At 42.1% G+C, this 26,153-nt stretch overlaps 1 protein-coding gene across 1 annotated transcript in view; it reads left to right on the plus strand.

Annotated features, from left to right (window-relative positions):
- pkd1a (polycystic kidney disease 1a) overlaps nt 1–26,153 on the plus strand; it is a 75,764-nt gene that overhangs the window by 31,139 nt on the left and 18,472 nt on the right. The window contains exons 10-35 of the mRNA XM_008410790.3: nt 632–753; nt 1,502–1,646; nt 2,841–3,100; nt 3,183–3,533; nt 4,335–4,817; nt 4,899–5,030; nt 5,837–6,012; nt 6,555–6,685; nt 7,622–10,242; nt 11,886–12,080; nt 12,183–12,482; nt 14,006–14,445; nt 14,751–14,901; nt 16,895–17,044; nt 17,722–17,862; nt 19,326–19,641; nt 19,729–19,945; nt 20,529–20,688; nt 20,775–20,927; nt 21,034–21,178; nt 21,355–21,693; nt 22,623–22,711; nt 22,866–23,184; nt 24,006–24,177; nt 24,473–24,737; nt 24,816–25,011. Of these exons, the coding sequence (XP_008409012.2) occupies nt 632–753; nt 1,502–1,646; nt 2,841–3,100; nt 3,183–3,533; nt 4,335–4,817; nt 4,899–5,030; nt 5,837–6,012; nt 6,555–6,685; nt 7,622–10,242; nt 11,886–12,080; nt 12,183–12,482; nt 14,006–14,445; nt 14,751–14,901; nt 16,895–17,044; nt 17,722–17,862; nt 19,326–19,641; nt 19,729–19,945; nt 20,529–20,688; nt 20,775–20,927; nt 21,034–21,178; nt 21,355–21,693; nt 22,623–22,711; nt 22,866–23,184; nt 24,006–24,177; nt 24,473–24,737; nt 24,816–25,011 (8,169 nt within the window). The remainder of the gene's footprint in view (nt 1–631; nt 754–1,501; nt 1,647–2,840; nt 3,101–3,182; nt 3,534–4,334; nt 4,818–4,898; nt 5,031–5,836; nt 6,013–6,554; nt 6,686–7,621; nt 10,243–11,885; nt 12,081–12,182; nt 12,483–14,005; nt 14,446–14,750; nt 14,902–16,894; nt 17,045–17,721; nt 17,863–19,325; nt 19,642–19,728; nt 19,946–20,528; nt 20,689–20,774; nt 20,928–21,033; nt 21,179–21,354; nt 21,694–22,622; nt 22,712–22,865; nt 23,185–24,005; nt 24,178–24,472; nt 24,738–24,815; nt 25,012–26,153) is intronic.

A 26,153-nucleotide genomic window follows, 5' to 3' on the forward strand; every position in this document is an offset into this window, starting at 1 on the left:
CACGCTTGCAGCAGAGACATCCACGCAACATAAATTATGCTCAGGCTCAAACGCTGCTGCTGTCATAATTCAGCAGCGTCCAAAATGCTCTGTAGGTGTCTGAAATCGAACACACCTGTGCATCTATTACGCATAGAGTAGTAGATTTCAAGTATTTACTACATCAGTGCAGCTGACGTGGAGGCAATCAGTCTGTGGCTCTGCTGAGATGTTAAGGCAGCCCGGCTTTAATGGGGCTTTAAAAGGTTCTGGAGTAACTTTAGCACAAAGAATGCAGCAATTGTGGCCCGATGTCCTGGATTCGTCTTTGTGTGGTGGATCTGGAAGCACTGCCTCCAGCTGCTCTCTGTGCCTCGTAAATTTCTCTCAAACCTCTTGAATCCTCTGTGGTTTCTCTTGCTGTTTGTGTTCATTTTTCTACAGCACTTTTTCCTTCCACTCAACTTTTTTTTATTAATATGCTTGGACACAGCACTCTGAATAACCAGCTTCTCTAGCAATTACCTTTTTGAGGCTTATCCTTGTGATATAGGGTTGTAATAAAAGTAAACTCATGAAATCACTCTGTGTAATGAATCTAAATGGTATTAAATGACTTTTAATTCTGTTTTTTTTTTTGTTCCTGTTTCAGTACGTGTTCCAGATGCCGGAGTGTACCTGCTGGGGATGGCCGTCTTTCCTTCCGACCATCCGTTATTCCATTTACCAGCAGCTCTGCTCTCTGCTCCACAGTCTCTGAGCAGCGTCATAGAGGTAAAGAGGGATTTCTGTTTGTTTAGACGTTATCATTTTAAAGCTTATTCAAGCCCCCTAGGTGACATGGGGGATTTTTCTTTTCCTTATTTTTCCTACAAAATTAGCTCGTTTCGTTCCCTTGCGAGGGAAAGCAATACTTTCCCTCGCAAAAAAAAAAAGTATTTTGTATACAGCCACAATGAATACAAATGCCGATTTAAAATTGCGCTTAGCCAATGTCCACCTTTAAAGATGTTCAGTGAAAACATGTTTGTACATTCTTAACTTTTTTGTGCAGAAATTGGTTGAAAATCAATTTATTAACTGTGTTTATGTTGGTTTGTGTAAAGTTGAGACGGGGCTGCACATGAAAACAGCCCTTTATAATTCATTCAGACTACCAACATGGAAAAGGCCCCTTGAAAACAACTCAAAAACAGTCCAAATAGTTTGGATGTATTTTCTTTCTTTCCTTCTTATGGCCGGTTTTAGTTTATGTCTTAGAAGGGGCGGAAAGCCATTGCTTGACCTGTTTTGCTTTTACATTTTGCACATAAGTTTGTTGAAAGAAAATTATATAAAACTTCAGATTATCTCACCAGCAAGATATTAACATACATACAAAACCCTTCCAAAAACCCTGTATTGTAGCTGAAAGGCTTTCAGTTTTCAAGTTGCTGGATGACCTGACTAGTACATAATTGTGAGGTAACAGAAACTGTAAGTCTGCTTTATTTATATCGTTTTCTTTTCCCTCTGCTCTCAGATGCTGATGTTTCCTGCAATGAGCTTTGTTCAGGCTGGCCGTCTGTCGTCGTTGGAGATCATCATCCAGGAGCAAAGCTCTCCAGTCCACATCAGATTCCAGACCTACAGACCCAAATGTCCCGGCCAGCACCTGCTGCTGCCCAGTGAGTCAGCCACAGAAACACAGTCATGTACTCTGGACATGTAAAAGACCTGCAGAGTTTACCAGCAGGGGTTAAAAATCACACACACACATATAGACCACCTGAGCCCACACCTCCAATTACACACATATTCTCTAACACTGACCGCCCCTGTCTGAAGACATTACGGTAAATGACAGGGAAAGTGTGTGAATGGAGGCAAATGGTCAAACCAGAGAGGAAAATGAAAGATCAAATAAACAAGATCCTCTCCTTTGTGAGGCCTTCAGTCTTTAACAATCGCCACACTTACAACAATATTCATGCAAAGGTGCACGCAGTGACAAATTTAAAATCTCTAGTTTTTGACTCCGAAGCAAATTTATAACAATAAATAAATTAAAATAAACATGTTTAATGTGTTTTTCTAATCTTTCTGACTTGTTTAAAACAAAGACAAAATAATTTGGAGTTCACATTTTAAACTTCCTTCAGAGTATTATCTTAACAACTTGCACTTTCAGGTCATTTAGCATCTTTATCATTACCAACAGATGCCACCATGTGTTTTTCCTTGAGAGTGTAGACCAATTCCTCTGACTCAGACTTTTCCAAACATTTGCAAAACATTTTCCAAATCCAAAATTTTTAATAATAAAATAGTAGTTCATTCAGGCTTCCTGAAAAATTGGTTGAGAAACAACCAAAGCTACGAAGTGAAATGATCGGCATCCACTGAGGTCTGGCTCTCAGTTTTGGAAACCTAGTTGAACAGCTGATATGTTGTTTTTAAATAGTTCCTTACAGCTTTTGTGCCTCCACTGAGTTCACTTCTAAACCCCTGTCAGATACTGGTAATGGGTTATTTTGAGGCTTCCTCCCTTAGTAACAACTTCTACAGGGAAGATTGTTGTTAATGGGTTGTTAATGTTCTCTGGTCAGAAAAAAATATATATTTTTAAGTTTCTGAATTCAATTCCATTCAAATAGAAAACAGTGCAATTAAAACAGAGACACACTGATCAGAGATTTGGGACAGATTTCTGATTTTTCCAAACTTATGACCTTCTAAGTCTGATTTCAGATGATAAAATAAATGTGAGATTGTATTTTAAACGTTCGGTTGGCATTGCCAGCGTAGCATGTACTCAGCATTGCTAACAGCAGTTTCTGTGTGTTCCCTGGAGAATGATCAAAATGAATGTTCTGTCTCAGATTGTGGCGGTCCAGCTTGTTCTCCGGTGGCGGTTTGTGTCCCCAGTCAAACATTGATCAAAGATTTGCCGTCATGCCCCCCGGCACAGCAGTGGTGTCCCTTCCAAAGTCGTTGCCTGGCTCTGTCCCAGCCATGCCACCCATCCTCCTGTACTAACTGCACCCGGGGTCACCACCTGCCACCAGGAACGTCGAGGCCCCAGTACACCTTAAAGAATGAAATTGTCTTCACTCTCTCATCAGGACCAGCGCGTGTACTGGTGAGAGGAGGAGGGGTTTTTTTGCCATCAAGATCAGTTCGTCTTTCTGCTCTCTGTAACTTTATTGTCTTGGATTATGCAGCAGATACAAGACCAGCTGGAGGACATCCTGGTCTCACCCGGCGATGTAATCGCTCTGCAGCACGACGGCGGCCCGTCAGCTCTTCTTCATTGTCAGTCGTCTCTGCAGTCGCCGTGGCGACAGCCGGTCCTAGCCCTGAACTTGTCCGAGTGGTTCTGGATGAACAACACCAGACAGTCAGCAGATCTCCCAGATCTGAATGTGGAGAATTTTATAAGGAATGGTGAGGGGGGCTGGCTGGAGGAGGAAAGCTGCTGCATCAGAGTACTGTATGTGGGACAGAACAGGACCCAGCTGCAGGGAGCCCAGCTGTCTGCTGGTCTACCCCAGCCTGGACTCTACAGCCTGCTGGTAAGTCATCAATTCTCATGTCATTTCCCAGCATGCATCTGACAGATGATGCATGCAAAAGAGAGGCCACTTAGGAACTCTTGGCCTGAAGGGATAAGCCTTTCATACATGAATTTGTAGTTTTTATTGCTGTAAAACTAAATCTTTAAGCAAATAATAGTGTTTTTGTTAGTGCTGTTTAAATCGGCATTATTTTCTAATAAAAATAAAAGATTTTTTTTTTTTTACATTTTTATTAAAACTGTCACTATGTCCTGACATTATGATATAAGACTGATAATCTGTGAAAAGGTCTAAGTCCTGCTTGTGCTACTATTGCCGTCTGCTGAAATGCTATGCTCCTGGTCAAAAACAACTAATCAGAGAAAGATCTTAGCGCTGTCAATCAATCTCGTGTATTTGCTGCTCATTGAGCTAATGGTGGAGAAACAACCTGTTTCAGGAAAAATATTTATCCACTGTCATCGGAGGCCATGCTAAAAAGCCTGAGCATTCATGGCAGGCTCTGGTGACGGGGAGAAGCTGTAGCACAGCAGAGAGAAAGAGGAATGATGTGAACAGAGCATAAACACAAGCTTGATTGACAGCTCTCACACCCTCCTCCTGGTTCCGATTGAATTTTTCTGACTGAGTGGTTTAATTCTGTAGTTAGCACAGGGAGAAGGCAGAGGAGTTACATTTTTTTCACAGATTTTCACTACATTGCCACAGTTTAACAGATATGTAAAAAAAAAAAAAAAAAAAAAAAAAAAAAAAGACGGAAGTTTGAACCACAATAAATGAGCCAAACTTTGCCGACAGGCTTCCACCACTGAATCATCATACCCATCTTCAGCATCATGTCCGCTCAGAGTCGTACCTCCCCTCGATTTGACGATCCTCCACCCTCCTCTGAACAACGGCACGGTCTACATGCAGCCCAACAACACCAGGCTCGTACTCAGCGTGCAGTCCCCCTACGAGACGAGGGTATCGCGCCGAGGCAGCAGTGTCACTGTGACCTTCCAGTCGAAATGCCCTGCTGAGGTTTTGTCCAGCCCGGCTGTCTGCGACAACGGGTGGAAGTCCAGTTCAGCAGTCGAAGCCTCTGAACCCGTCTTGTATGCGGTGCTAGATCTGAGTTTGGGAGAAGAGGAACAGAGAGGCCAAGTGCAGGTGGAGCTGGAGGCGCACAATAATGTGACAGAAGCCACCCTGCCTTTGGTCGTCCACTTGGAAGACCCACTCGAAGGGCTAGTGGTGCAGCCAGACCCAGAACACAGGGTCCTGATGGAGTCTGTTGTGGTACGTTTATGGCTTTTCTGGCCGAATTTGGTGCTGTTTGTACCGTATGTAGTTAACATTAGTGTCGTCTCTGTGTTTTAGAGCTACACTGCGTCGGTGCTTAAAGGTTCTCATCCCACATTCAAGTGGACTGTGGATGATAAGCCCTACTTCACTTACTTCAACAGTGTTCTCAACGTGATCTACCAGAACGCTGCCATCTACAAGCTCACAGTATGTTTTAGTGGTCGTTAATAATCAGCTTCTATTATTATACAGTGATGATGCTGCAAAGTTTTTTTTCCCTCTGTAAAAGTCTATGACTCAAAACAATTAGCTGAGCTGACTTGGATGGATTGCTTTTACCAAATTACATTAAATGATCAGTAAATGTTAGCTTACTGTCATGCTTGAAAATTGTATTTACCTGTTTTTTTGTACCATAGTGTTTGCAGCTTTCTTAAAAAAATCTCAAATGTCTAAAATGTCTTGAATTCATTTTAAAAATATAAGTCAGACATGTTCATCACAGGTCTTATAGAGACAGGAATATTTAATGTTGCTTTTTTTTCTGTCAGGCAAAAGTTTGAGTCGCACGCAGCTGAAGTTGCCGATAGCTAGCCGCTAGCATATCCATGCTAGCTTATTTGTGTCTATCTTGGATAAGTGCAAATTTATCGCCAGTTGGCAGGACAACATTCATTTTTGCCTCTGGCTGACTTCTGCTGCCAAACCATATGAGGAGAGATGGAAAAAAAACTTTTAAGCTAGGCTAAGGCTGAAGAAAGCCATATGAGAATGCTAATAGAGCTGGGCTTTCTGTTTTGGCTGTGCTTGATTTTAATGCAGCAGGTTCCCCCAACCATCCGTGATATTTATAGTTTTCCAGTCTTAAATTTAACTCAAGGCAGCACAAAAACAGTCTTAAAAAGTCTTACACTTGACTTGTGGAAGTCTGCAGATACCCTGATCTTGTAATCTTGGAGTTGGACATAGCTCCAGACTAAAAACTTCTATGAACTGTCCTGCATCTCTTCCAGGTGACGGCCTCAAACCATGTTAGTACACTGACGAAGCACTTCAACATAACTGTGGATCGACTGCAGCCGATGGCCAACCTCACAGTCAAGGGGGTGCCGGATGTGGTTCCTCAGGGGTCCAATCAGACACTCACCACCTCTGTGCTCGTGGACATGTCGGTGCCAGCCACATTCCGGTACGAATTGTTGAAGAAGGGTCAGAGGGCCACTGAATTAATAATACACAATTTTGTTTATCTGTCATTGTTTATGAAGTAATAAAGCTGTCCATCTTCTCAATCTCTCTCTTTTTCCTTTCATTTCTCAGCTTTGAGCTTCCTGTATGCCATAACAGCCCCACAGCAGTCGAAACAGAGCTTTAAATTTATAACCGTGTGGTCAGGGAAGATTGCTGACAAGAATTTTCCTCTCTGTGCAACTGTTTCCCCAGTACTCCTTTTTTCCCCTTCCTAGTCTTTTTGCTCTTCTCCCTGCCCCCCAGCCCCTGATCCACTCCTATCTTCTCAGTCTAAATTGCCTTCAAGTTTTTACTTTCCATTTCTTCATTTCCAAACCCTGCATTGAACCCTTTTTGAGAAAAGATTCACATTTTCCAGTCCAGCGTGTATATTTTTGTGTACCCAATCCGTCACTCGCATTCTGAAACTTTAGGCATCAAACGGAGAGGAAAAAGTAGATTCTCTTTTGTTGACCTTTCATCGACTCTTTTCTTCTGCAGATGGTCCTTTGGTGACGGTGGATATGAGGAATTTGAGGCAAAACCTCCATATTCTCCATCTCTCCTCTGTAAAGACTCCCCTAACCAAGTCCTCTTGAGCAAAAACATCACCTATATCTACTCTCAGCCAGGTACGGCCTCCTTCCTGAACCTGTCGGATAAATTAGCACAGCTGGAGCTGAAGAATGACTTTTAGATAGTGTTTGACTAACATGCTATGATCAGTTTTTGATGTGAATTGGCTTTACTTAAACTGAAACCTACTAACAAACAAAACAAAACAAAGGTTTTCACATTTCAATGCCTCTAATGATATCACATATATCAAAAAAACTGAAAACTTATTTTTAGTATATTCATTTGTTGTTGTTTTTTGTTTGTTTTTTTTCCCCTATCAGTTTGCGTAGTTTTATCAAATTGTTCTTTATAAAGTTGTTTACCTTTACAATGGAACCCATGAGTCCTGGATTGCAAATCCATACATCATTACTTAGCTGGATGTTTATTGCCAGTGTACATTTTTTGATGGTATAGATAAACCAGCAGAAAGTGTCCTTCATAGCATTTTACTTGGAGAGTAAGGCTATAAAATGTATTATGATATAATGATTTCATACCCGTCTATTGACAGCTACCGATTAGTTTTTTGTTTAGAAATATCAGAAATACTGCCAAACTGTTAGCGTGACCTTTCCTGTTTTACCTACAATTTACACTTCACACTTTTATTTTTAAGCAGTTATGAGGTACTTTTGGCGAAACCTTAAGCTGCTGCTGTGCAAGTTACTCAACATGTTGTTGCTAGGAAACCAAAAAAGTGAGTGAGGGAGTCGATGCCACCAAGTTTGCTTAGCTGGCTGTGAGAGGTTGAAAGTCTAAATCCTTTCCTCTGCCTACTTGCGCCAGAATGCTGTGCGGTTCTGGATTGGAGTTCAGTGAAATTATTGACCATTCTGTTGGACATATTTCCTATTAATATCGATTATATATTGTGATATATATTGTTATCGACTTGTTGTCCAGCAGTAATTCAGCTCATTCTCTTGTGTTTCCCTCTTTGTGTGCAGGTATCTACACAGCGCAGGTATCCGTATCCAATCGCTATGACAACATCAGCCAGAGCATCAACATGAGTGTTTACAGCATCCTGACGCATGTCGACATACAAACAGAGCGGCAGTTCGTGCTTTTGGGCCAGTCATCCTTCTTTGAGGCCCACCCTTTGCCTTCGCCGTATGGTATTCACTACGATTGGAACTTTGGGGATGGCACCGCTCTCAAAGGTCGGCGGGTGCCACACACCTTCGCACAGAGCGGCAACTTCAACGTCTGTGTGTCAGTGAACAACACCATCAGTTTCACGTCGACTTGTGCAGAGATATTTGTCTACGAGGAGATCGAGGACCTGACAGCCAAAAGCTCCTCTCCCACAGAGCTCCAAAGCCCCACCAAGGTGTGGGCACAGCTCAGTTCTGGTAACAACATCACATGGATTTTCTCCATGGGGGACGGCACCGACCCTATAATCACATCTCAGCCTAACATATCGCACAACTACGTCAAAGAGGGCAACTACACGGTGAATGTGACCGCCATGAATGCGGTGAGCTTTGGCTGGATGCCCCTCTCCGTTCACGTGTACATCTTCCAAGTCATTAGGATGGAGCCTTCAGGATGTGTCCAGGAGCGGACCAAAGTAAACTTTCAGGCTTGGGTATCCGGCAATGCAACGATTCACCATTACAATTGGAGTTTTGGGGATGGGAGCCCCAATGAGACTGTTCAGGGCAACTCCAGCATCTCGCACACCTACCAGGTGAGTGGGAACTACCACCTCTCTCTACTTCTCTCCAGTGGAGTCAACAAAGCCACCAAGGCCAATTTCTTCAACTGGGTGTGTGTGCAGCCAGCTGTGAGTAATGTTAGCATCTCCCCTGAAAAATCACACTACGCAGTTGGAGAAGAAGTACATCTCAAAGTGATAGCTGAGCCAGAGTTCAATTACAGCTACCAGTGGGACTTTGGTAAAGGGAAGGATCCATTTTTCACCCACGGCTCTGGAAATGTTGTAGCAAAGTATAAAAAGTCAGGTCACTATGTGATAAGTGTTCATGTTTTCAACAACATCTCTGCCAATAACGCAAGTGCCGTCATTGACGTTCTGGTTCCCATTGGACCGATCTTGATTCGTCACAATGGGACAAAGCACAACAACTTGACACGAGGAGCTCCATACACTTTCACATCTTCTTCCCTGGCCTCCGATGTTACTTACACCTGGAGTTTTGGAGATGAACAAGTTTTTACCGCCCAGAGTATCCTCCGTACATTCAACATCTCTGGGAAGTATAACATTACACTGAAAGCTGCCAACAGTGTTAGTCAGAATGAGACTTTTCTACTGGTTTCTGTGTTTGCCCCAATTTTAAGACTGAAAGTGAATGCTAGCTTAGTAAATGTCCCCTTAAATGACTCTGTCGACTTTGAGGCCTACAAGGAGGATGGAGACAGTGTAGACTATTCCTGGATTCTGTGTGACCGCTGCACCCCGATCCCAGGGACTAACAGAATGTTCTACACCTTTCGCTCCATTGGCACCTTCAACATCATTGTGATAGCGAAGAATGGCGTGGGGATAGCAAATGCAAGCATCTCCCTGTTTGTCCAACGGAAGCTGGAGGGCCTGCAAATTTTGGCAGAGGACATCAAAGGAGGCGGAAGCGCAGCGCTGGAAAGCTGTTGCTACGCAACAAACAGCGTTCTTCACCTTCAAGCGGGATTGAAGGAGGGCACCAACATGACATTTAGCTGGATTGTTGTCAGAGAGCAGGATACCGTCAGCTCACTCAACACGAGTGGGAAAATGGTGGAGCTGAATTTCTCGAAGCCAGGTCCCTGTAACATCTTTCTACGAGCGGAGAACCTCCTGGGTCATCTTCTGGTCAACAAAACCATCTACTTTTTTGAACCACCTTCTGGTGTTGACCTAAAGATCAGCAACAACCCAGTTGCCACTGGAGCGTCAACAAACCTGACAGTAGAGGTCATGAAGGGTTCAGATCTACAGTATCGGTGGTCTGTGAATGGAAAGAATCAGCCGTCGACCGAGCCCTGGTTGGCCTACACCTTCGACAGTCCAGGTCGAAAAGAAGTTTCAGTGGAGGTGTTCAATAAAGTTAGATCAACGATTAAGTCAAAGACCGTCGACGTCCAAGATATAATTTCTGGCTTAAGTTTCTCAAGACCCAAACCCAATGACAAGGACCGGAATCACTTTGAAACCGGAGTTGGCATCAACTTGGAGGGGGAGGTGAAGACGGGAACTGATGTGAGGTGGACGTGGCTGGTGGAAGGAACAACTAAGTCAGGAAGGCAAACTTTTCTCAATTTTTCTGAGCCTAAAACGGTCACCATTACTCTGAACGCCACCAATGACGTCAGCACTAAGGCCGTTTCAAGGGAGTTCTTTTTTCAGGACAAGATTAAAGTGGAACTGAAAGCGAGTAAGGACTATGCAGCAGTTAACCAAAAGGTGGAGTTCACACCTCTTCTGATAGGGGGTACGAACGTCAGTCTGACCCTTACCTTCAGCCCCGACGCAGAAATCAACCCGGAGCCAAACAAAACCTACACTCACGCCTTCAGCAAGGTGGACACTTACTACGTGAATCTGCAGGGATGCAACAAGGTAATGGAAACATAGATTGGTTTGTTGAAAACATACCTGTTCTCAAATCTTTAGAAAAATCTTTAAGAGCTTGCCTTGGATTTTATCACAGAAGTACCAAACGTATTGCATAATTCCAAGATAGTTTGTTGAGACCCAAGTAATGCTTACATTGTGATTGTCCCAGAATAGACTTTTTTGTCCTTATTAGATCCAAGTAATTTCAGAGGCATCTAAGCAGTCCAGTAATGCATTTATTGTAATTTAAAAATCCCACTCATATCCCTGTGGCAAAATAGAACATGACATTTCATTAACTGTACTTTCCAAACAGATAACGGTGATAGGGGGGCTCCTTTATTTCCCACACCTTGCCAGAGAGTTATACAAATTAGGTCTTTCTGTGCATATCAGAAAACATAAAGCCCTCTTCAATCACCTGACCAGTAGTATTCAGGAACAAGTGGGGGAGAGACTAACTCTGTACAGTCTGTGGAAAATCAGGTCCCTCCTGCTAATTAGGATTCTCATTGAAAAGACTTTTAACTGCTGCACCAGCCAATCCAGTCTCTTGTCTTCTGTGAACATCATTGTAAAGAATGAAAGCGCTGGGATAAGATGAGAACATCGCCAGTTAACATTTTTCCACATTTTACATCCTCCACAGTACTTCAGCCAGAGTTGTTCACTTCAAAGATTCCATTAAGCAAAACTTCATGTAATAGTAGCATTGGGAAAGTTTAACTTAATGGAGGCGTGAAAAACAAGAACGACAGGCCTGTTTCAGATAAACTGCAGGTAGATTAAATAAATTGTGGGTTTATTTTTGTTGACGTTTGGTTTCTGTTTTTCTCATAATTTCCACTGACAACACAGTCTCACCAACTGATGGCAAATACCTGCTTCCCATCTGATCAACAGCTACAAGCCTGTTATTTGAAGATACTTTGGATTTGCTTTGTATAGGATTATTTTAGATAATTCAACTTCAGATTCAATTTGAGTGATTTCCTGATTCCAGTAGCCAGGGCTGGTGACGGCTAGTAAAATGTAATTCATCCTTTTTAGAAAGGAGGTCAGTCATTGTAATTGATTCATAATTTAACAAAGGAGTCGGTTACATTTTCGCATAGGGTCACGTTGGTTTGGAGAGCTTCTCTGTCTCGTCACGTTGAAGGTCTTGTGTACACTTTGGTTACTTTTGCTGACAGTAATATTTATTGGATGATATGAAAGCAAAACCAGAAATGAGGACATGATCAGATTTAACAGCACCAAAATTTGGTTGTCAGACTTCATGCTTGTGACTATTTGAACATTTTCATTTTCAGTTGTAGGAGGAAATTTCAGTTCAGCTTGTGACGTTTAGTCCCTTCCATTTTGTCTTCTTTCCTTCTGTCCTTGTTTACTTCCTTCTTTTCTTCCTTCCTTCCATCCTTACTGTCTTTCTCTCCTTCTTTCTTCCTTCTTTTCTTCCTTCCTTCCATCCTTACTGTCTTTCTCTCCTTCTTTCTTCCTTCTTTTCTTACTGTCCATGTTTGTTTCCTTCCCTCTTCATATAAACGTTAGTTCAAAATGTTGTGGAAGCTGCTCTTGTTTGTGGCTGTGAGTCTAACGGACAATGACTCAAACTAAAGTATTTCTATTTCTTTTTGACACATCAGGTATCCTGTCATAATTACAAACTTCATATAGAAGTTGTGGAGCCGGTGAGTGGGCTTTCCATCCAGGGAGTCACCAAAGCCATCTCCGTGGGCGAGACAAAGTCGTACACGGCCAACATCGAGAAGGGGGATCCCGTTAGTTTCTTGTGGACGTTTGACCTGAATCAAAAGAAGGACACGTTTGTGGGCAAACAGGTTTGACTCCTCACGCTTGAAGCATTCTCAGATTTTAAAATTAGTGTCAGAAACAGCACAGTCAACCCGCCAGAATGTTGACTTTTATCTCAACGACCTCAGGTGCACTTCACTGCAGACAAGCCAGGCCTGTTGATCATCTTTCTGAGGGCTGTAAACATCGTGCAAGATCAGAACATCACCGAGTACATACAAGTGCAGAACCGGATGAGCTCCGCCGAGCTGTACGCGATGCCGCAGGATACTTTTGTCAACAAGACAGTCACCTTGATGGCCCATACTACGCCCACATCCAGCCCAGTGAACTGCCTCTGGGACTTCGGGGACGGTTCTGTGAGAGTCGCCACCAACACCACCGCCACCACTGTGCGCTACAGTCATCCAGGAAACTATCTGGTCCAAGTATGTACATCTCTATGTTATCTCTCCATCGATCACTGAAATGAGACAAAAAAAAACATTCAAACCCCATAATCCTCTCCATATTTTGTCACCTTACAGCCAGAAACATCTTTGAATTTTGAGGGATTTTACTGACAAAGTAGCACTGGATTGTGAAGGGGAAGGAAAAGGAATCAATGTCATTTATATTGAATGGATTTTTAGGTTTTGTACATCACAAATTAACTTGAGTAAAGAAACTTCAACATCAGCAGGAGGAAAAAAATTAAATCCATGCAAAGTTAGATAATTACACAAAATCAGGTTTGATCATTCAAAAGCTATGCCTTTGCGACTTCAGTCTAAAGAATATTCATTCGATTATGAATACAGTGTCAAATCAACCCACTCATTTATCTTTGAAGTTTCCTTTAAACCATTTTTGAGTTGTGGTTTAACTCAAAATTGGCTATTTATTGTTTGCTTAAACAAATGGCACTCTAAGTAGAAATTTATCTTCTTTTATTTTTTGGAATCCTGGTCCATCCAAGTTACCCATAGATAGAACCACAAATTGAATTTTCCTTTTGAAGACTGCCTCTAGGACTTTGTGTATTTCTCTCCAAAATGAAACCACATGAGCTCAATCCCAAAAAATGTGAAAGTGATTTGCTCATGTAGATCCACAGAGTCTCCAACAAGTTGGCCCGACATGAATATTTAGTCTTTTGGGCCGGTGTGCAAAATTAGCCGATCATATTCTTCCAGCTGAATTCCCTCCAGCAGGGGGCTCCACTGTTGCCTACAGATTCCATGTACTTGACGTCACATTACCCTTTGTTTCCATTTTGCTTTTATATGAACTGTGTTAGTTACCTGTACAATTTGCAGCGATTACCAAATATAGCTTAGAGATGTAGCATATAAATTAGATATTCTTATATGCATTTTTGACAATACCAAAAATGTCTTAACTGATATTAGAAACTTTTTGCTTATATTTCTGTCTTCCCCAAAACGTTTCCGATTTGTAAGTATCTAAACTCGGGATAAATTTGTAATCCAAATTTATCCCCAGGGTCCTGGGATCTTGTCACTTTGTCCTCTTTCAACAAAATCCAGTATGTCTTGAGACCTTTTTATGACCAGGATGTGAATGTTGAGTCTGTTACTAATTGCGCATTCAGATGGAAACCTTTGCCTGTTCTGTCAGCTCCAGCTCAAATTGGAAACAGTCCAAACAGAGTCCACTGTGGGATTCAAAATACACCTCATGTTGTTCTGTTTTAAAATAAAATAAAAATAAAAATTACTGGAAAGATCATCGGCCCTCTCGAAGAGAAAACTAAGGTTTTTAACAAAATGACCACTTATTGATTAATCATAAGATCAGTTAACTTTACGTTAACTCATTAATCGATAACTTGCATCCCTAACGTCAACATTTTAATATTTTTTCAAGGTCCTTTTGGAAAGTCATTGATTTCACGGCTACTGAATGGTAAAAACCTTACGTCCTGTCATGCCTGCCTGTTCCCTGCCAGGTGAACTGCAGCAACCTGGTGAGCTTGGTTTTGGCCGAGGTGGAGGTAAACATCAGAGTACTGGAGTGCGAGGAGCCAGAAGTGCAGATCTCTCAGTCCCGCCTGGTGGTCTGGCGCTCCCAGCCCATTTCAGTGGAAGCCAGCATGGACTTGAAGGGCTGCGTGCGCTACGGAGTTCAGTACCTCTGGCAGGTGTTCTCCAAGTCGACCTGCGAAGACGAATTAATGAAAGAGAGACCTCTACTCCCCGCGCTGGATTCTCGGTTTCCTCCCAGCCGAGCCATCCGCCTGCCTGTGGAGGTGGATGTGCGGCGGCTACAGCTGCAGCTGCCAAAGATGGCTTTGGCAGCAGGGAACTACTGCTTAGTGTTTTCTCTGTCGTACGAAGGCGTGCCGCTCCGGAAAGCCGCCTGTCTGCAGCTCAGTATAATGACTGCTAAGTGAGTACAAAATCACACCATTCAAGTTTGTGCTTTTTCGGTTCTTACAGAGAACAAAATCTGCATGACAGAAAGACGAGCTTGGCTCTGTGGCTTGATGATGCTCTTTTGGCTTTCTTGATCACAGGACACTTTAAAAGTGAATACATAAAAACACAGGCAGCAAATTAAGCTAAATTCCTGACCAAACCACATCCATGCACGTATTCATCTGTTGAAATTAAGAATTTCCCATCACTCCTGCAGCAACACGTTTGCAGCTTGTCCGCTGGTTTACTGACATTTTAATTCATCCGTCTTATCAGGTTGAAGCCCATTATTGAAGGAGGAACCCGCCGGGTGTGGTCCAGGACGCGGGACCTGCAGCTCAGTGCAGAGCAATCCTATGACCCCAACATGGACCTAGACAACCAGTCTCTGCTGCGTTACCTCTGGGAGTGTGAAAGCACCTCTAAGGTATCTTACTGACACATCTGGAAGAGTGCTAATTAACCAACAGAACGAAAGCTATGAGCAAGAGTTTTTGGTCTAGTTCAAGTGCAAATATCTTAGTACATTTAAAATAAGACAAAACTAACTTACAGGTAACTTTTTGATAAGATATAGAAACTTGTTTTAAATGGTTCCACTGGCAGATGATTTCACTTTTAACAAGATATTTTTTTGATGTTACACGTGAAATAATCTGCCAGTGAAACTAGTTTTTTTTATTAATCAATATTAAGGAATTATTGGCCTAAAACAAGCCCATGTATCTCACTGAAAAATTACCTTTAAGTTAGATCTGTCTTAATTCAAGTGTACTAAGATATTATAAACTAGACCAAAAACACTTGGTAAGATTTTGTTTTTTTTCATCCATCTCTTCTGTTGCCCGTTGTTCACCTGGCAAATGCTTTCCTTTTGTACATTCATCTTATTTTTTAGTTGTGTGAAACACCAAAGTTTCACACAACTAAAGAGAATCAATTCATGAGACTTCAGATTGTTTAGCAACATCATGTGATCAACATACACACATTTTTGTAAATTACTTGATTTAGCTCTGAAAAAAAGTGAACCTCCAAAATTATAGTTCACTTAAACATCTTTTGTAACTGCAACAGGCAGCATTTTAAACAAAAACTAAAATTACAAGAATCCTCTAAAGTTTTGAAAGGTATTCTTTTTTTTAAAAAAACATCAACGTAAAAATGTGTTGACCTTGGTGACAAAGTTGAGTAATTATGTATATTTCTTGCATCTCGGTTGAAGTGTCCAGTTCCGGATTGCAACGTGAGTTTTGTTGGAAAATAATCATTAAATAAACTAAACTATTCCTTTCAGATTTAGATTTAAAATGAATTTCTTAAATAATGTTAAAGCTGTATCCACTTCTTAATTACATTTTGATAATGAAATGGCATGACAAAAACTTTTCATATTGTTCTCAGTCAAAGGAAATTCTTTATAAACATTTACGGAAATGTTCCTTTAATTGTTTCCACTGGTATTTTAATTATTTAACTTTAGTGCTGAGCTTCAAGTATAAGAGTATATTCCTCAGTGTGACTGCTGTTAATTGTAAATCTGTTACATTAAAACACAGTATTTCACAGTTTAAACGGGAGCTTTGTAAATGTAAAAGGTGAGTTGGATTAAGGCATAGTAAATTTATTCTGGCATCTCTTTGTGCTTTGAATCTTTCATTTAAGCCACAGAAACAACAGATTTGAATTGTCAAACAAGTTGAACTTTTATTTAACTTTAGCTTTTAAGTATGAAGAATAACAAAGCAGAGCTGTGACGGACGGCAAAGCGTGCTTCGGCTAAACTGCTCCCTGCAAAGCAGCATTGACGTCAAACGGAGAAAATATCTGTCAGCGCGTCTCTTGAATGTCCACTGTTGAAGGGGTTTGTGTTGATTTTGTGTTTTTCGCATTCACTGCTGCCCTGGCGGAGGTCGCCGTGACGCATTAGGCTTCAGCAGCAGAAAATGAGACGGGTGCGTCCAGCAGAAGGGAGCTATGTGTCCATTACGTAGATACTGTGTTTCATTTTTAGATGTTGTGAACACTAACGGGTCAAGTGTTCAGTCGGTTTTGCACCAGTGAATGTGCTTTCTTGTAGAGTTGTGAATTTGTACGCGCTGCTCTCTCGATCAGGCATTTATAGGCTTACATAACTGTCTAGAGATAAACTCAGCATTCCTCAGCTCGTGCTTTTGCTCCCCACCCCTGACAATTACACAGTCCACATCAACAGTATCGCGCACATTCGCACGCAGGCGCAAACACACACCAGGCGCGGCTCAGAGAGTTTCAGTACAGCAAGTCAAACCATTATTTCTCAATCCGTAATTCTGCCTCTTCTCTCGCCTTGTCTGTACTCTTGGAGAGTGTTACCTTATCCCAGTCAGTGCTCCTGTTTGTATTGAAACAAACGTAATGAAGCCTTCTTCTGCTCCCAGGGTCCGGAGCACTGCTCCAGCCTGCACTTCAGCCTCGTTACGGATCCGGTGTTGGGAGTCTCCGGCTCGGAGCTGGAGGCAGGCGTGGAATACACCTTCAAACTAACCATCAGCAAAGACGGCATGGCACCAGAGTCCACTACTCAGACTGTGAGTCCACGCAAAACGTCCCCCATGCCGAGTAGCATCAGTTTTATTTTTATGCTGTGATGAGTGATCAATGTATATGGAGGACCAATACTGCCATCTAAAACAATACCTGAGCAAGAAATGTGAAAAAGAAGGATGGGAATAATTATGTTTCATGAAATCTGTTTGGTTAAAAAAAAATAAAAAATCCAAAAGAAGTATAAAAGAGGAGAAAATATATTGATGTTTAAGAGATAAAAGAAGAGTAAAATCATTATAAAATTATATGTTTAGGGGTGAAAAACATGTTTTAAATGTATTTGGGTAGCAATTAATATGGAAGAAAAAAGGGTGTGTGATAAATAAACAAAAAGAAAACTATACCATTCAAGAAAAACGTGACCAGAAACTGTTGGACTAAATAAAAAATAAGCATAGAAGCACAGAAATAAATTGGGAAACTTAAAAATTGAAATAGAAACATACATTTAAACCTAATTCATTGATCAATTGTTATGTAAATCTTTTCATTGTTTTGTTGCGTTTAATGACACACTTATTTATTTCTAAGTCATTCATTCCTAATTATGGTACGAGTGGTCCTCCATAAAATATGAACCTTTATCCACGTAAAAGTAGAAAATCTGTGCTTTGATAAACCAAATTTTCTGACTGCGATCGCTCTGAATTTACAACAGGTGCTTGTGCAGAGCGGCGACATTCCCATGGTGTATCTGGAGTGTGTGTCCTGTAAGGCCCAGTCCATTTACGAGGTCAGCCAGAACTCGTTTGTCTCCCTTAAAGGAACCTGCACCAACTGCCAGGGCTCTCAACGAGGGGTAAATGCACACACACACACACACACACGCACACACATGTCAATTGACGGCACTGTGTTTCCATGTCCTGTCAGAGTGAAGTCAGCGTTTCCAGGTCCTTCTCTTCCTTCTTACGTCTTCTCTTTGGATTTTTGTGCAGATGTGTGTTTGTGTGTGAGAGGTAAATGAGGTCATTGTAATCCTGAGTGGAGCCAGAGAAGATGTTGTGTCCAAACTAACGCAAGGAAACCATTGGTCGAGTTGCTGGAGGTCAGGCGGTCCAAACCAGCTGGCTGCTGTCGGCTGCACACTAACATGGGTCAATTCTTAAACGCAGCTTTGGTTTCTGTTCTGTAGAGGAAAAAAAAAAAAAAACTGCATTTGTTGTTGTTGGCATAAGTCTGAATCAGCCTGGATGTTAAACCGATCTGTTTTCTCACGGGCTCTGTGTCTCACTGGGTTCCTACAAAGTCTTGAAAAGTAATACAACATGATTGGCGTATTTCCCACCATTGAGTTATGATGGAAGCATAAAATATTAGATTGTATTGACAGTATTTAGCCCATATATACTCTTAAATGGTGCATCCATTCACTGATGTTTCCAAACGCAGGTGTTTATTCAGCCAACCCTTCAATAACTCAAAACATTTGCAACTTTCTACTCACTGTTCAACAATTTAAAGAGAAAAAAGTTGTAACTTTTACCCATTTTTAATTAATAATAATTATAGTCTTTATTAACCACAGATGTGGAAACTTGCCTCTGGCTTCACATGGTGGTTAAAAAAAATATAAAACACCCACAACACGTAATAGGAACAAAACCACAATAACGTCACAGAGATTCCTGGGATAAATGAGTTCTCGTAAATGTTCTTGGTTTCTCTTAGAGGGAAGCTTAACAAATTCCTTAAACTGTGGATGACCTAAGTCAGCTCAATTCATTTTTATTCATACAGACCAAATTTACAGCAAATGTCATCTCAAGCCACTTTATAAAAAAAAATATTTTTAATTCATTCACTCTTACATTCCAGTTGATCCCAGTTATCAAACAGTACAGTAAGCTCAGTTCACTTGTCAAAGTTGTTTGAAAAGTTTCTACTTTCTTGGACCTTTTTTGCCTTTTGTGCAAATCTCCCAGCATCCTTTGCTCAGAGAGAAGGGTGACAATGTGTTTATTGCTTAAATATTGTTAAACTATTCCTTAAATCTGTAACATGTGAAAGCATTGCCTTTTATTAATCAGCTTATAAACCACCCACGCAGATTCCCCCCCCCACCCATATGAGTCACTCACATAGCTCACTGCTTGCTTCTGTCACTTCTGCTTCCAAATATTTGGTTTATATCAATTTGCTCGTAGCAATCTGATCGTCAAGAAAACATCTGAAAAGAATATTTTTACGTCTTGCAGTAAGATTTTCATTATAATTTTGAGGAGTTGGCCAACATTTCTTGTGCCGCTAATGTTTGTCCAGCGCTGGAACGCCATGACGCTGCACAACGAGACTCTGGTCCTGGACTCGTCCTCCACCACCACTGGGAGCGACGGCATGAACCTGGTGCTGCGGCAGGGAGTCCTGAGGGACAAAGACTCCTACATCTTCACGCTGCATGTGACTGACAGCAGTCTGGACGGTGAGGGAGCTGCGTCCATCATACTGCACCACAACATGCCCCCAGAAGGCGGGGAGTGTCACCTGACAGGAGCAGGGGAGGCGGGAGTGCTCTACGGGGACGGAGACGGCTGGAGGATCCGGACGCTGCTGGACCGGGTGCATTTCAACTGCTCAGGTAGGACTGACATTGACATCTACCTGGTTTTTCACCATTTAGTGTTATATAGCCCAGTAAATATCCTATCGTTCTCTGTGTGCACAGGGTACAGTGATCTGGGCGTCTCAGAAACCCCGTTCCTGTACAGCCTGCTGGTGACGCGCTGCAGAGAGGATTACTGCGAGGATTTCTGCATTTACAAAGGCAGCAACCCGGACCACTCAGCCTTCCTGCCCCCGGGCTTCCGCTCAGCTCGACACCGCGTGTCTGTGTCCATCACAGTGGAGGACCACCAGGGTGCTGCCAACCTCGCACTTAACAAGTAACTGCTACTTACGTTACGGTTTTTAGACTGGGGTGATGTGCTCTACCTTCCTGGTTTTAGTGAGAACACAAGCAGCAGTGTTCTGGGTCAGCTGCAGCTGTCTGATTGATTTTTTTAAGCAGACATGTAAAGACGGTGTTCTAGTAATCAATGGGACTAAAGATAAACGTCCTAGAATCCTAGAAATGCTCTTCAGGTGATAGAAAACTGACTTTGTATCTGTCTTTATGTGTCAGAGTATATCCCTCCCCCCAGATTTCAAACCTGATCTCCAGTTTCACGGTGTAATAACTGAAGCTGCGCGCTGACTCTAGATTGGTCCAAAGATAATAACTTCAGTTTTGTTTCTGTTCAGGTTCAATCAAGCCAAACCAACTGTTGATAGATATTTATTAGAGTCACGTAACCATGAGTACAATATAGAAATTTCATTAGATCTCAAATGGAAACAAAACGTCTGTGACAGAACTAAAGACTCCTTTGGCCTAAACTACTAAACTAGGTGAAGGAATGAAGGAATGAAATGGCGAGCCTGAAGCCTACACTCATTAGCATCGGTGTGTTCTGTGTTTTCATCCAGGACCATTGAGGTTGTGCTGCCAGATCTTCCTCCTGAGTACAGCAGCCTTCCTCACTGGCTGTCTGAGATCACCGACAGCAAGTTGAAGAGGCTGCTAGAGCAGGGAGACTCCCAGAGGGTCAGAGAGTTATCGCTGGCTCTCATTACGGTGCTGAATGAGGTAAGGAACGCCCGTCCACCCAGAACTCCTCGACACGCCGGTATGCCCGACCACAACGTGCGTGTCTGCGCTTTGCTTTCCATTAGTACGAACAAACCAGGGAGTCTTCACGAGTGTCCCGAGACGAGCGCGACTACAGAGTCCGAGTCCGCAGCAACATCACGAGAGCGCTGACTGCTCTCGACCTGAACACCGTCAGCGACATCCAGCAGACGTCTGCCGCCTTGGCACAATGCACGGTGGGCTGCATGAGATTAGACGGGCATGGGAAGAATGAAAAAGAGTAAGAATGAATAGAGGAGGAAAAATTGTAGTTTCCCGTTTGCTTTTTTTTTTTTTTTTTAGGCTGTGAGTCGCGAGTTTATCTGCGAGGAATGTCAGAACAGCACCCTAAACAAGCTGGAGTCAATGCTGGAGATTCTGCAGACGGACACCAAGCAAGGCACGGTGCCCCCGACAGAGATAGCCGATAACATCCTAAACATCATGGGTGAGTGAGAGGTTAAGTCTAAAGAGATTTTGTTTTTCAGGAATCATTTCAATAAAATAATAATATTGCAGTAAAAGTCTGAAGAGATCGCTACGAAGAATCCAAAGGAACCATGTGGAAGAAGCTGCCCTGGTCAGCTGGGATTGCTTGACCTATCTAGTTTTTTCTCTCATCAGGTGATCTGATCCATCAGGTCAGCCAGTCGGCCTCCCATTTTAACTTCCAGCCCGGCTATGTGGACTCTCCTTCTCCCTCCTCCACCTCCTCCTCCTCATCATCGTCGTCTGTTGATCATGATAACACCCTGATGGACGCCCCGGCCTCCTCCCTGGAGCCTCATCCTCTGCGCGTGGCGGCGAAGGCCTACAGCCTGTCCTCCGTCCTCATGCTGATCCTCATGCACGCCCGGGTGCTCAACGAGGAGCCGCTCGTCCTCAGAGGGGCCGAGATAGCCGCCACAGGAAAACTGGCTGACCCCCAGAGTCTCCTCTGCTACCATGGCAACAGCAGTCCAGGTTTGCTTGTGTTTTAAGTCTGTTAGGAACGTGCGATCGGGCTGAATTAATATTTTTAAAAAATAAATACTAGAAGACTATTCATAAAAATAAAATTAATGTGTGTAGTTTGGTATGTGATTGTCAATTTTTTTAGATATAAAATTGTAATTATTTATCACTTGCATTTTACTTATTTCTGTATGAAAACCATCAGCACAAAATTACTAAGAAGAATTTAATTATTTTCATCAGTAAGGTTAACAATATTGAATAATCGAAAAAGTGTAACCAATGTTTGGTTTTAAATGCCATAATCCCCCCACTAATTTCCACACTTTTCCGAGTGTTTCTAATGTTTTGTCACATAACAAACACAAACTAAATACGTCCTGCAATAGGATTTTGTCATCCACTCAGTTTATTTAAATAGCGCCAACTTCACAACAAATGTCACCATAAGACAGAGATCTAAATTATACCTAGGACTAAAGCACTGCTGCAGAGAAACACATAATACAATAGTTACAGTAAAGCGCAAAGTTAGTTTACTGTGTTAATACCTAAATGCAAAATGTTTGCAGTTTGGGCTTAATTACTGCTCTGACTGTGTTGTTCTGTCAGCAAACGGCTTAGCAATTAATCAATTGCTAAATTAGTTGACGATTATTTAAATAATCCATTCATCACGATTAATCCGATTAATCGTTTCAGCCCTACTCTCTACCTTATAGACAAGATTGTTGAATTTTTGAAAGCTAGCAGTGAGAAATCCTGGTTCATGTTTGAGACGAGCCATGTAGGCAAAGGTGACAAACGTGGATGAATGACATCCGGTCAGATCACACCAAAAACAAAAGCTTTCTGCTTATCTTTACATCCGGTTCTAGAGATGCTCTACATACTCCTTGTGACCAGACATTCCCACTGATCCTTTCCTGTTCTTCCAGAATGTGAGCGGTTCTCCATCCCTCGAGCTTTCAACCAAAGTCTCGGCAGAGCTGCGGTAGGAAACAGCATCTTGCAGCTACTTTTTCAGGTAATATCACCAAATGATGAAAACTACTGAGTTATGTTCAAGATGAACAGTGTCTTTAGAGCAAGACGTCATAATCATGTTGACAGAGTGTTTGACTACTTTTGAAGTTTCACTTTGCCTCCGCTCTTCTCCTCCATCTCCCGTTTCCCCCCAGGTCGAGTCCAACCCCTTCCCTTTCAACTACATCTCCAATTATGCCGTCTCCACCGAGGTGGCGTCCATGGAGTTTCGCACCGAAAACGGCACCCATATCCCCATCTCTGGGCTCGACGACAGCATGGCCATCACAGTTGCCATTAGCAACAGCAGCAGCAGTGGGGAAGCGGGCGCCGAAGGTCCTGGGGTTGCTGGAGTCCCCTCGGCTGCAGCGGTAAACGTCAGCCGCTGCGATTCGGTGGTGGTCAAGGTCAGCGCAGGAAACGGCAACAGACAGGCGGGTCTGTTTGTCCAGCTCAACTTCACTTCTATCGAAGGTGAGCAATGACTTACCGTGCAGAAACAAAGCAACATAGTGAAGCTTTTATAAGCTAGATTCACCTTTGTATTAAAATGAAGGAGCACATTTGGCCAGAATATGAAAGCAGAAATAATTTTTTTGTTTGTTGTTTTTCATTGTTTTGTTGTTTTTCTGTCACTATGTGCCCAAACTGCAGTTTTCCTTTATGGATAAATAAATAGTAATTATATGTTTCTCTACATTTTGTGCTTTCATTTTAGTTTCATAGTAAGTGGGATCTCAAATATCCAGGACTTACTAAAAAAAATTATTCCAGTAAACTTGACTTAAGCCAGTTTTTGCAGGAAAAGAGACAACTTTTTCTGTTTCATAAAAATATAGTCCATTTTGTTAATTGTTGAGGAAGCAAAAATAACATATTTTACTAAATATTTTGTGTATTTTTGACTTTACAAAAATGTGCACACAAGAACCTTATACTCAGCAATTATTGGTCCATTAGACCTTACTCAGCTGTTTTCTGTGAAATTAAACAACTTGACTGAGTATCCAAAAGCACTTTTATTTAAATAGTGTTTGGCTCATTGTGACTTGATGCATTATTTTTACAGTCTTTAATTTTTTGTGCGTTTTAGACATGAGTGTTTTTACAGTTTTATGTCTTGACTTCTATTGCTTGATTTGTCTTGTTTTTGTAAAGCACTTTAGGTAAACACGTTATTTTAAATGTGCTGTGTTAACAAATTGGACTAATTTGGGTATCGATAATAATTCGATTTTCTTCTCATTTCTGTCAGTATTTTTGATTGCATGGTTGCACTTGTTTTCCCTTCTCAGATGCAAACAATAACAACGAAGATGAAAAAGTGGAGGAGGAGCCGTTCCTGACCGCCTACCTCCATTCCCATGAGGAACCCAACGAGTTCAACTGCACAGACAGGAAGCGCATCACTCTCAGTATGACCAGAGGGCACGACCACAGGAAGTACACCTTCTTCCTGTCACCAGAGTAAGAGTCTCTGAACCTAATCCTCATCTGAATTAGGTTGTGTTTCTGAACTCTTCCACAAAAAAAGAGAAACTTTGATGTTGGTTCTTTTAGTGAAGCCAGAATTTTCTCTGATAGAAAAGGCAACAACTAAAAGGAAACATATTGCTGCCATATTTTGGCGTTACATTTGAAATATGGTATCCTATGTTTGACAGCTTGCAACAGACAAGCATATCTCCATGTATTGCTCACTCCTTGATTCTTAGCATTGATTTTTGATCTTTTCTGATAAATTTGCATTTGTTTTGACCAGATCCTACGACACCACTCAGGATTACTTCATCAACGTCAGCACGCCGTGTGGCCCTGATTCTCAGCCCGCCCGTGTTCGCCTGGAGGTCGGGGTGTTTGCCGCTCTGTGTCAGTACTTCAGCGAGGCCGAGAAGCAGTGGAGGACAGATGGGATGGTGCCGCTGGCAGAGACCAACTTCAGCAGAACCGTCTGCCGCACCAGACACCTCACATCGTTTGCCGCGGGCCTGTTTGTGCCGACCAACGCCGTTAGCTTTAAAATGCCAGTCAGTACCACCAAATAAAAACAAACAAGCTTTTTAGAAACGTGTTAAAGATGCAACCCGCCTTGTTTTATGTTTTAGGAGCGTTCAGGTCCACCAAGCCTGATTGTGCTGCTGGTGTGCATACTGGGCTTGCTCAGCTACGTTGTGGCAGCAGCCATCTTGCACAAGTTGGACCAGCTGGATCTTCGCCGAGCGGGTGTGGTTCCACTCTGCGGCCAGAACGGGAGCTTCAAATACGAGATCCAGGTCAAAACCGGCTGGAGCCGAGGGGCAGGTGAGGCAGAAAATCGTTCCTGCTAAAACAGCTCAGTATTCATAAATAAAACTTTATTCATAGATATCAGTGCTGGTCAGAAGTAGCATACAATTGACATGACGCCGGCTCAGCTCCCTAGCGGAAGTAGAGCTGTCCTCCGACAAGCCAACTGTTATTATGGCAGACTAGCAGACCTCAATATGTTACCTGAGACATTTTTGTCTTATAAGCCAACACTGAGGCAAAGACGGCAGGCAAGAACATTCTCTAGTTAGTCCTATGTCACGTCTATAAGGTTATTAGTGGGAAATAACGGATGTGAGTGTGAACGCTGTGGGACGCACTTTGCACGTTCAAAATGGGTGAGTAATGGAGTAATGACTTAAATAATACGTTCTGGGTAACGGCTGCCGGGAATGCATATAACCCACTGACAACTGGGACCGTGATTATCTATTATTTTCCTCCAAATCTCTCTGGCCCCAGCGTGTTTTCTATGATACATGGTGTCAATATTGAGTACTGTATTTGGAACGCTGATTGGTCAGTTGCTGACAAATGCCCTGGAATGATTGGGGGAGGATTGCTTTATGCCAGCATGGGGGCGGAGCCAGCGTCATAGGAGAGCATTGAAATTGTATACACTAATTTTAGCACACTGAATGGAATAAGTCCATGTTAGTCAACAGGGTTATAATTCTCCACATACCATTGAGTACAGGTTGGCTAAGTTTACCATTGATGCTAATTTTTAGCATCAGAACCCCTGATTTGGGTCCAACCAACAGGACCTGTTTGAATTTCTTCCGAAATTTTCTAGTAGTACTTGTTATTCATTTGGTGTTAAGAGATGAGGGGTTTTATTCTGGTAACGAACTGCCACGAAGTATTAATCAGATTTTTACTTTGTCTGTTTTCTATTATATGTTCTACCAATAACAAAATTTTTTTTTACACTTTTCTGCAAAATTCACCAACTGCACAATTCTTAGATGGTTAAAGATAGGTAGTATTTCAAAAGAGCAAAGGAAATGTTATGTTTTTTGAACAATAACAATATTTGTTGTTGATCTGTTGCTAAGAGATGATAGCATTTTCTGCTAACCAAGTGCCACGAAGTAAACAACAGATTTTTACTTTAGCTAAATTTACCATCTGTG

This window comes from Poecilia reticulata, chromosome 1, assembly GCF_904066995.2.
Source record: "Poecilia reticulata chromosome 1, P_reticulata-male-v2, whole genome shotgun sequence".
NCBI lineage: Eukaryota > Metazoa > Chordata > Actinopteri > Cyprinodontiformes > Poeciliidae > Poecilia > Poecilia reticulata.